This window comes from Nansenia antarctica, assembly GCF_963989245.1.
Source record: "Nansenia antarctica genome assembly, chromosome: 4".
Classification (NCBI taxonomy): Eukaryota; Metazoa; Chordata; class Actinopteri; order Argentiniformes; family Microstomatidae; genus Nansenia; species Nansenia antarctica.
The window spans coordinates 54110817-54122153 of record NC_137689.1 but is presented as its reverse complement, the minus strand read 5'-3'; the positions used below and the strand labels follow the sequence as shown (position 1 = coordinate 54122153).

Genomic DNA, 11337 nt, shown 5'->3' with positions numbered 1-11337 from the left:
GTATTTATTTAACATGCAAGCTTTGTGTTAGTGCATGTTGGTGTTGGTGTGTCTGGCATCTCTGTTACTTAATCTGTATATCAGCAGGGTGTGTTCTACTGTAAAAGTATGTATGCTAAGTGTTGCAAGCACTCATAAGCGGTCTGCTAATATTAGAGATTAAAATCACAAGGTGTGTGTGTGTGTGTGTGTGTGTTCATCTCCAAACAGACACAGGCATTGCATTGACTAGCTCATACTGTATAACATGTCATGAGAGGATCATCCATAAATCCATAAACAAACAAGCCCTTGATAATTCCAGACCATCGGTTCATTGAGTAGCCGTAAAACGGCTCTCCTTAAGCGACAGGAGAGAGGGCTAAGAGTTTCTCCTCTACTTCACAAAATCACATGCTAATTCTTTCTTCTGCCATATCAAATTGTTAAACCGATCTCTCTGTTCTGTATATTAAGATAATAAAAATGGAGCTACAACCTCCAATGATGTGTTACCTTCTTGAGAGAAATGCAGTGTTCCTTATTGAATGTATGTCACTAGGCAGGACATGTACTGTGTTACTATTTAAAAACACTGTATGTTCAGTCTGCCCCACAGAGAGACACACTGTGATCAGTTTCATAGTGAAGGCTACTCCGGTTATTTTAAGAAGCAGAGCAGCTTTCCTAGAAAGAGGAATATCCTTTTACAAAGTCTTAATCTATGCCAGACTTCATAAACAGGCAGGAAATTAACTGTTACTTTGGTCGAGTGAATTTCGTTGCCATGAAATGATAACATGTTACAGTACACCATTTGTTCATAATTTGTTCTGATCTCAAGGATGAACCAGAATACTAAGGTTTAGATAAAAGTAGGTATCTGAAAGTAAGTCAGTAAGTCATCATATGATAAAATCAGAACATTTATATCCTATTGACTTCTATAAAAAGGTTTCCCCAAGCCATGCCTGTGTCTGTTCAGCCTCTGCTAACAAGTACACTGCAGTGTCTGTGTTTTTGTGTGTGCGTGTGTGTGTGTGTGTGTATGGCATTGTATGTTCTGTGGGTGTGGCATCTCGTGCTGCTGAGAGGTTCCCGGAGGAAGGAAGAGGGGTGGAGGAGAGGAAGAGCGAGCGAGCGAGCGAGCGAAAGAAAGAGTGACGCATGATGGATCAGGAAGGGCATTCACTGCCCGTTAATTCTCAGGTCTTCTCCAAACTCCTCCGCATCCTGTCCAGGGGGTGTATCACCCCTCCCTCCAGCCTCACCACCCGGAATCAAAGCTCCCGCCCCCAGCGTCCCATCAACCCCCTCCAGCCCCGCCTCTTCCTCCTCCTCTTCCTCCTGCTCTTCTTCTCCAACCTGAGGACCCCCCATCTCGGCATCCATGCCTCCTCCAGCCTCCCCAGACCCCGGGCTGCCCTCGCCCAGCAAAGGGTGAGTCCTGAGCGGGTCCTTGCGCTCCGGGAACAGCCTCTGCTCCAGAGAGAGACCAGAGGGGGTCAGGGACTTGAAGTCAGCCTCGAAGGGGAGGGCGACTCCGGGCTGGTGAACCCCAAGGGCCAGTCCCAGGCCCACCCCCGAGACCACCCCCATCCCCGCCCTGTAGACCTCCATGCCGTCTGGCAACATGGACTTGATCTTGGGCAGCCAGCGTTTGCGGACTCGTCGTGCGTTGGTGCACATGTCAGCGGCGATCACGTTCATCTCACTCTCCTTGAAGCTGGGGGCGAAGTTCTGACAGTAGACTAAAGATGGGGGGGGGGGGGCGAGGGAGAGAGAGGGGGGGGGGAGAGGAGGGAGACAGAGAAGACATTTCAGCAGTGGTTTTGCATGTAGCTCAATTGAGGTTATAGAGTATAACACTAAAACGAATATTACACACAAACAATTCCAAGACCTAACCAGGTCAGGTCGTATAATTTTTTACTTAACCGGGCCAGGCCAGATAATAAAATTGCTGACAGCTTTATGGCTAGAACAGAAATTACTTATGTCTTCTTCAGTCAAAATCGGATAAACCGCAGGCAAGAATAATTGGATTCCAAACACCGTTGAGCAACACAAATCGTCACATGGAAGTGACCTGTCCCCCTGAGCTGTTTGATTCTATACATCACATTCTAGGATTCAGTCAAATTTCATTTGCACAGCTCACAGTTGTACCACCCTAAAGAGGCATCTTAATGGAAGCATGTCAAAGCATGTTGGGAATCTTTGACTTCGAGAAGGGCTTATCATTGAATTTTATTTGTATATAAACAGGTTTCTTTTTAACTCCCATTTTACCACACATCATTGCTTTCATGGTGACCTAAGATTAGATACAGTGGGGGAAATAAGTCTTGAACACATCAATATTTTGTCCAGTAAATGTATTTCCAATGAGCCTATTCAAGTGAAATTTGCAGCAGACTTTGGTATTAACAAATGTTAATACAATCCAGACAAAAAATCTAAACATTAAAATCATGTAAATAAAGTTATGTGTAATAAAGTGGAATGAAACAGGAAAAAATATTGAACACACTAACTGAAATGAATTCAACACTTAGTGGAGAAGCCTTTGTTTGTAATGACAGCTTCAAGGTGCTTTCTGTATGAAGTAACTAATCGCAGTATTCAGGTGTGATTTTGGCCCATTCCTCTACACAGATTGTCTTTAAATCTTGAAGATTGCGGGGGGCCCTCTTGTGAATCTGGATCTTCAGATGCTTCCACAAATGTTCAATTGGGTTTAAGTCAGGTGATTGACTAGGCTATTCCAACTATTTGATTTGAACAGATTTTTAAATCTGGATTGTTTAAGTTAATACCAAAGTCTGGTGCAAATTTCACTTTAATAGGTTCATTGGAAATTCATTTACTGGACAAAATGTTGATGTGTTCAATACTTATTTCCCCCATTGTATGCTCTCAGAGCTTTCTCTTCAGACTTGGAACGATCTTCACGGTAGGCCGAGGTTGGAGCACTTAGTCCCACACAGTCCTTGGTTAGGGACCAGCTCACAGAGACATGCTCTTGTTTTGATTCATTATTGTGTGTATTTTGTATTTTACTGTATTGTATATTGTGTTGTGTATTATTATTAGTGTTCCTACTATTACGTAGTAGTAGGAACAGTATTGTTATTGATGCTATACTTCTTCTTATTATTCTTTTCCTGGCTTTGGTCAAATAGCTCAAAAAGTCCCTGACCAAAAAATCTATGAATTTGCATGCCACAACTAGAGAGCATCAGTAACTAATGAATGAATGAATGAATGAATGAATGAATGGTCTTTATTGTCATTGCTATAGTACAGGTACCAAACAACGAAATTTAGGAGGGGTGGCTCCCCTGGTGCTAGGAAAGAAAAAAACCCAAAAGAAAACAAGAAGGGAAGGAGCTGGTTTACATAAATAAAGGCTATGTACACTATCCACTATACTATACTGTAAAGATAGACGACTAGGGTTGTCATATTGCACATAGTGTTATTGCACATTCATTTAAAGTGTCGCAGTTTTCAGGCTTGAAATGTACATATTTGTGCCTCAGCACTACACCTTATTTTTTCAATCCAGCAGCTGCCATCAATCCGTCCAGACTGTCCAGGGCCCAGAACCTAGGTCTTTGCTGTGTTCAGGGCCTGGATGGCCCTGGGGTAGAAGCTGTGCTTCAGTCTGTTTGTCCTTGCGGCCATGGTCCTGTACCGCCTTTTCGAGGGCAGCCGGGCAAAGTGTTCGTACCCAGGGTGGGTTGGGTCTCTGGAGATCTTGGAGGCCTTCCTGAGACAGCGTGTGTTGTACAGCTCTTCCAGAGAGGGGAGGGGGGCGCCGGCGATCTTCTGGGCTGTTCTCACGACTCTCTGTAGCGCATTTCTCTCCGCGGTTGTGCAGCTGGAGAACCAGTTGCAGATGCCGTAGGTGAGGATGCTCTCCACTGCGCCGCGGTAGAAGGCCACCATTATCTCCTGCTTGATGTGTTCCTTCCTGAGGACTCTCAGGAAGTAGAGCCGCTGTTGTGCCTTCTTGATGGTGGCTGCTGTGTTGTTCTTCCAGGACAGGTCATCCTGTATGTGCACCCCCAGGAATCGGAGGGCTGAGACTCTCTCCACGCTCTCTCCGTCGATGAGCAGGGGCTGGACCTCAGACTTTTTCCTCCTGAAGTCCACGATGATTTCCTGGGTCTTTGACTTGTTCAGCAGCAGGTTGTTAACCTTGCACAGCTTGCGCAGCTGCTCTAACTATGGCAGAAAGAATGACCATGACTAGACCATAAGTGGCGCTATAATAACCAAAAGTAAATAATACATTTCAGAATGCTGGCATTTCCACTCTGTTGGATGAAACTTGGTACATATGTGTCTTTCCTCATGGGGAACATATTTGCCTCAAGAACCCATAAGGTCCGCCATGACAGATTTGTCTGCAGGTGGAAAATTTGGCCAAACTTATAAAAATTCACTTAAAATCAACTGCAAGTCAGATTGGTCCGAAATTGCATATGAACATGCGTGGTGCACGTCTCTCTATTGGGTGTTAAAGGATAAGAAATCCATTTAAAGATATCAGAGAAAATTATATGAAAAGAAAGGAAATTGGCCCAGAATTTTCAAATGCTCTGAGAATTTGCCATGCTACGTCAATATTTATGGCAGTCGACAGGCTGATAGAGGGCACTACAATGTGTTACTATGTTGAAGCATTTGAAGATATCTAAAAAAACAAGGACATTACAGATGTTTGACATTTTCAATGTTCGAAATTTGTGAAATTTTCGACACGTCTGTGACAACTTGATGGCAGCTACCGGTACTAGATTGTAAACATAAGTGCAATATTGAAATATAACTGTGAACATTTCAAACCTGCTAACTGCGACACTTTAAATGAATGTGCAACAATACTATGTGCAATAGGACAACCCTTGTGTACATAAGGTTCAGATATAGGAAAAGTTAGGATATTTATAGCATAGCATAGAGTACAGCACAGTGTTTTATTGTATAGTATAGTAGTATAGTATAGTAGATACTAGCCTTTATTTATGTAAACCAGCTCTTTTCCCTTTTTTATTTTACCCTTGGCCCTCTTGTTTTTAGTCTTTTTCCAAGCACCAGGGGAGCCCCCCCTCCTAAATTTCGTTGTATGGTACCTGTACTGTATTAATGACAATAAAGACCATTCATTCATTCATTCATAATGACGCTTCATTTGGCGTGGGCACAAGACGTGCCCACCCTCCTCCCCTTCTCCATCTTTTATGAATACGAGAGGACACCCCCTGTCTGTAGGTCTACCCCCTATCTGTCAATCTACAACCTGTCTGTAGATCTACCCCGTGTCTGTCAATCTCACCCCATTTATGGTTATGGGGGCATATCTGTAGGAACACGCCCCATTGCCTATTGCGGTTATATTTGTATTTATATTTTGGACAGGACGCACAAAATAGACCAGGAAAGGCCAGTAGAGTAGTGTAAATGAGGGTGTAGAGACTCACGTTTGACAGCGTTGAGGACTCTGCTGTCCAGAGGCTTCCTGCTGGGGTCACTGGTGGAGGAACGGATGCCTGTTCCACAGCTGTTGGCCAGAGTATTCCTGCAAGTACACACAACCCCCACCAGGGTGCAGCATGAATACCTGTCCCATAGGCACAACATGTACAGGAACAACATATGACTCCACTGCAGAAATGCCTTGTGATGAGTAACACACACACACACACACACACACACACACACACACACACACACACACACACACGCTAGACCTATCAAACGGTGTAAAATCAAAGTGCTAAGTGCACTTTAGCCTATGAATCTCAAGTTTGAACACGTGAAAAACATTTCATTATCATGACTGTATTGTATACCCATAAAAAACAAATCAACTTGTGGGCCACGCCTAATGTCAGAGAAATCACACCAGGTGACACTCCTGGGCCATGGGGTTACCTGTCAAAAAAGGTTGCTAGCAGGCGACGCAGGAGAACTTTGTGTTTGATGCCGGCACACAGGTGACAGTTCATCAGCTGTCCTCTGGTCATGAACACAGACGTACCTGAGGTTGCGGTGAAAGACAGAGAGTTCCTTAGAGAGACTGGTTTCCCCACCATGACTCCCATCATCATCCTATCTCTCTTCACACCAACTCGTTCAATCCCGTTCTCCACATAACCTAACTTTTATGGCACGATGAAAGGTCAAAAGCGGTTGAAACGTGACTACTCTGGGACCTAATCTATGGGATATTCTCCTCTCTCCCTCCATTACTGCTGCCTCTCACCCCGCAGATAAGATCACAACACTTTACCAAACCTCAACATAGACACCCTAGGTCGGTACAACACTATATCTATCACAGCACATCCCAGACCCTCCCCCACCCCCTCCCCCGTTGCCTACCTCCCACCAGCTCCAATTTCTCCCCTGGGTCTCCCTCTGTGTAAAGTTTTGGGTGGCAGCGGTAGCCGATCTGGCTGATCAGGCTGGCTGGCAGTGCCACCAGGTCCCGGCGAATCAGAACACAGGAACGGCTCTCCAGGGACAGGGGCATGGCGGCCATCTCTGGCTTGTCCTGGACTGGAGGAGGACAGAGGAGAGGGGTAATGAAGGGGGTTGAGGGGGTAATGAAGGGGGTGGAGGAGGTATTGGGGTTCACTCAACGAAACATGAATAGAAATGCCTAAAGACGTAGGCAGACAGACTGAGAGACAGACATATGTGACGGCAGATGGTGAAAGGGGGAACTAGTCGGCAACCGACCAAATGTTCAGACTTTGATTTGGAAAAATGAAACTCACCGAATCCATTGCATTGCAATATTTTGGCTCGACTGGCGAGTGTGTCATTGATTTTCAACAACGTTTCAGTAAAACAACGTCTTGAATCAATACTCTTTTAAAGGCGATTTGAAATAAATTAAGTCACCACCCACAAATGAGCTTACATTTTTCCGGTCCAATTTATTCACATTTTTCAGAATAAAAGTCAGAACATTTGGTCGGTTGCCGAATTGTTCCCCCTTTCACCAGCTGCCGTCCCATACAGATAGACACACACAAACACACGCATGCACACACAGCATTTGAAACCGCATTTGTCTTTTTCTCCTCTCAATAAGAACTTCATATCTAATATGAAAAAAAGTAACCTAATGTCTTCAATAAAAGTTGAGGTGTATCTTAAATGTTTCAAAGCACCGCGGCTCAACTCCAGATAAGCAGCGCTGCTGCCTCAGCATCTTGGCAGATAGAACGTTACTGGTTTCAAGTATTCAAGTTTCCAGTATTAGTTTTCTATACCGCAAACCATCCCATTGACCTCTAAGAACACACACACACACACACACACACACACACATACACACACACACACATACACACATACACACATACACACATACACACATACACACACAGACACACAGACACACACACACACACACACACACACACACATACACACATACACACTCACACACACACACACACACACACACACACACACACACACACACAGACACAGACACACACACACACACACACACACACACACACACACACACACACACACACACACACACACACACACCACTCTCAAATATCCCACAATGTCACCCCGGGGTGTTCTGACTGATTGCAGATAGAATGGATTTCATTAATATCCGAAACTCTAGACTTTGACAAACCTGTCCAGAAGCTATGCCTTCAGCTGCAGAGAATATAAACCACTGCAGTGGGGTGTGTGTGTGTGTGTGTGTGTGTGTGTGTGTGTGTGTGTGTGTGTGTTATATATGCTATGTTATAACTCTGACAAGTAGCATGTAGACGGATTTGGTGGCTCCAGCTATGTGATTTAAATGTGTGTAAATGTGGCTGAGATACCTATTTACAGTTGAATGAGCATGGTGGACATCCTGAAAAAATCAGGACTCTTCAATTTCTTTGCTATTGTAATGTATAGAGGCCAACTGGCCCTGGCCTAGGACCTAAGGACAAGGGCAGCAAGACACCTTTGATTATTTTGGGTTAGGCCTGTGATGGGCACCATTCTCCAGTGTTGTCCTTGACACACATAGCATTAAACATATGGTTAAACTTCCACCCATCATTAATAACTATGGAATATCTTTTGGAGTCAGATATAACGTAATGTTAACTTGTGTTAGTTGGTCATGGGACCCCTTGTCTTTTGAGTTTGAATCATTATGTCCATAATGAATAAATGTGTGTTTTATGGTTTAACCTGTCCACAATAGAAGTCTGTAAATAGCATGACTTAATATGTGAGGTGCATGATGTTGAAAACTTCATGACATTAAATCAAATTCCAACAACATTCTGAATCCATGTACAATCTATTATATATGAATTGACAGTATTGAGAAATATCAAACATGTACATTTAAAGCTGATACGACTATGGCCATATCCTTTCTGCAACTCACAGAAAGTGATATTGTGCAAGCAAGGCTTTGCTGTGAAACCAAAGCACATTCTCATGCCAAAGGCCATAGAGAGAGAACTGGCCAGCACTTCATTTTACACTCCTGAAAAGCAGAAATGTCCTTGGCATTTGCAGAAAATTACATGGTAAAAATCACAACGTTTTGGTACTTAGAATGAAATTGGAGAATATGCCAACACAGCATTACATGGAACTAACTCAATTCACTGTGTCCAAGAAGTGTTATCAAAGTAAACAAGGGACTAAAAACCCATCAAGGTGGTTAATAACAATAATGTAATAACTCAAAGGTGCATTACAGAACTTTTATTGCTAATTCTTTACATCAAGGCGTGGCTTAAAGTTACAATCTGAGATTGGCACATCTATTTTTGGACTCATAATTCATTATATATATTGATTCTTGAAGAATACAGCTTATAAATGCCTCATGAACTTAGTTAAACTGTCTTAGCCCACCAGAACCCAAAACAAACTGGCTTGTGAGTGCTAATTTTAGTGTGGCTGAAGTAGTGGCTGAAGTAGAATACAAATGGCCTCAAGCATCTCTTCAAGCTGTTAACAAATAAACTATTAGCATGTTGTTCCAAATGCCACAGCCCAACTACCGGTATATCTGTTATAGTAAGCTCAGTGGGTTATGGTGATTGGCTACCCAGCGTATTTGGGCGAGTGGCTTGCCTGTGGGCGGGTGTCCTGACAAGTGCTGATTTCCCACCTGTGAGAGTGGAGTGAAGGAGAATGGAGAGATGCCATTCATGTGCGACGCGGTGTTGAGGTGAGACGTTGTGGTGTTTGACGCGGTGTTGATGTGAGACGTTGTGGTGTTGACGCGGCGTTGATGTGAGAAGTTGTGGTGTTGACGGGGTGTTGATGTGAGACGTTGTGACGAAACCCTGCGATGGTTACCCTAGATAATGTGATTCCATTGGGACCGTGACCTACCCCCTCGCCTTGTCCGGTTTGTTTATTTGTTATAGGTCAAAAACTAAACGAAAGGGATACCGTACCCTATCAACACCGCTTGGACCATCCCTGGAGCAGGAGACAACCCGACCGGAGAACACCAAGACCGAAGGTAGGCCTCTCCCCACTACCCCTCTACCTGGTGCCATCAAACCGCTAACTGAGCTGACCTATACCTCTGTGTCCGGCCTCGGCCCTGTATGGTAACGAGCCGTTTTCGATTAGTTAATGTACTTGCAGAGCTTGTTGGGTCGTGACACAAAGTAAATACCAGGTACCTACAGGCCTGTCCCCATGTGGCTACAAATATAGCCTATAATGTCATTAATGAAAGACCAGTGGTGGCATAGCACACTAAGGCGTACGCCATATCGTCCCCGGTTCGATTCCGGCTGTTGACATATCCTGCATGTCATCCCCCCTCTCTCACCAATCCTTCCTGTCAACCTCTACTGTCTCTAACCCAATAAAGCAGAAATGCCCTAAAAACATATTTTTACAAAGACCAGTGGTACTTACTTCCGAAGGGGTTAGCCGAGCGGCCGTAGATCTGACTGTAGGCCTCCTCGGTGATCCCGTCGTACGGCTCTTCCTCAAACTCCTCGTCCTCGTTCTGATAGGACGTAGGGCTGTCTGTGGTGGGCAGACTCGACGCCCCGGGACTGGACCTCTCCGCCCCCCCGGCCCCCGCCACGGGGTACGGCTGCATTCCCGGGAATATGGTGGTGCCGCCCCCCGCCGCCCCCGACGTGTAGAACAGCGAGCTCCCCCTGCCCAGCCGCCCCCCCAGCTCCCCGGACGAGGAGCTGCCCTTCTTGTGGTGCCCGTGACCGGGCAGACCCAGCGGGGTGGGCTCGCTCCCCTCCAGCTTGATCTTCCGCGCGGGCGCCACCAGCAACGGCGACCATCTGGGCGGCCCCAAGATGGTGGCCCCCGCGTGGTTGTTGCTGAGGTTCGTGGGACTCTGGGGCTCCGAGCCCGTCTCCTCCATGGACCCGGCTGTCTGCGAGTCGCAGTGGGGGGAGTTGGCTTTAAACATGAGGTCCATGCCCCTCTCCACGATGTGCTGGATCTGGAGGTAGCCCGCAGTGTACATCACCACCAGCTGCTCGCTGGCCGCCATGGTCAGCTTCCCCGTGTAGCAGAAGGACAGTATCTGCTGGAAGCAGGCGGGCGTGACGGAGGAGGGCAGCTCGAACTGGGTCTTGGAGGAGCCGCTGAACAGGTCGCGGAAGTAGAGGCTGCTGGCCGCCAAGACGGCCCGGTGGGCCTTGAAGGCCTGGCCTTTGACCAGGATGGACACATCGCAGTACTGGCCCAGCAGACGCTGCTCGTTCAGGGAGCCCAGGACCGTGCTGCCGAAGTTAGGGATCTCCACATGGAGCAGCTGGGACATGTTTGGAGGAGGAAGAGGAGGAGGAGGAGGAAGAGGAGGTGCTTCACAGGATCACCGCAGACACGGCCAACGAGAGGGACATCTGTATGGAGGGATGGAAGACAAAGAGAGAGATGTTAAGAAAGATGAGTGAGTTAGAGAGAGAAATAGATGAGGAAGAGGTGTGCGTGTGAGAGAGAGAGAGAGAGAGAGAGAGAGAGTGAGAGAGAGAGAGAGAGAGAGAGAGAAAGAAAGAAAGAAAGAAAAAGAAAGACAGGTGTGTGAAGAATTAGAGCGGTAAATGAGAGGTGTGAGAATGAGAGAGTGAAAGAAAAAGAAAATAGGTGTTAGTGGTGTATGTCACAGGGAGAAAAAAAGCCAGGAGAAAGGCGAGAGACAAATGAGAGACGAGTATGTGAGGAGAGAGCGAAAGAGAAGAGAGAGGAGAGAGAAGATGTAAAGAGATAGACAGACAGAGACAGAGACAGTTATTCAGAGCACATAAACATGTGCTGTGTTCCTTTCAATGAGGACATTGTAAAACGCTGACTTGGGTT

General features: G+C 45.8%; 1 protein-coding gene across 1 annotated transcript in view; it reads right to left on the bottom strand.

The window, feature by feature from the left end:
• Positions 1–387: 387 nt before the first annotated feature.
• Positions 388–11337, bottom strand: part of nacc2 (NACC family member 2) — a 28090-nt gene continuing 17140 nt past the window's right edge. Inside the window, exons 2-6 of the mRNA XM_080530047.1 lie at positions 9925–10883; positions 6376–6552; positions 5926–6031; positions 5472–5569; positions 388–1730 (exon numbers count right to left, since the gene is read on the bottom strand). Coding sequence (XP_080386173.1) covers positions 1168–1730; positions 5472–5569; positions 5926–6031; positions 6376–6552; positions 9925–10801 — 1821 coding nt within the window. The 5' untranslated portion in view covers positions 10802–10883 and the 3' untranslated portion in view covers positions 388–1167. The remainder of the gene's footprint in view (positions 1731–5471; positions 5570–5925; positions 6032–6375; positions 6553–9924; positions 10884–11337) is intronic.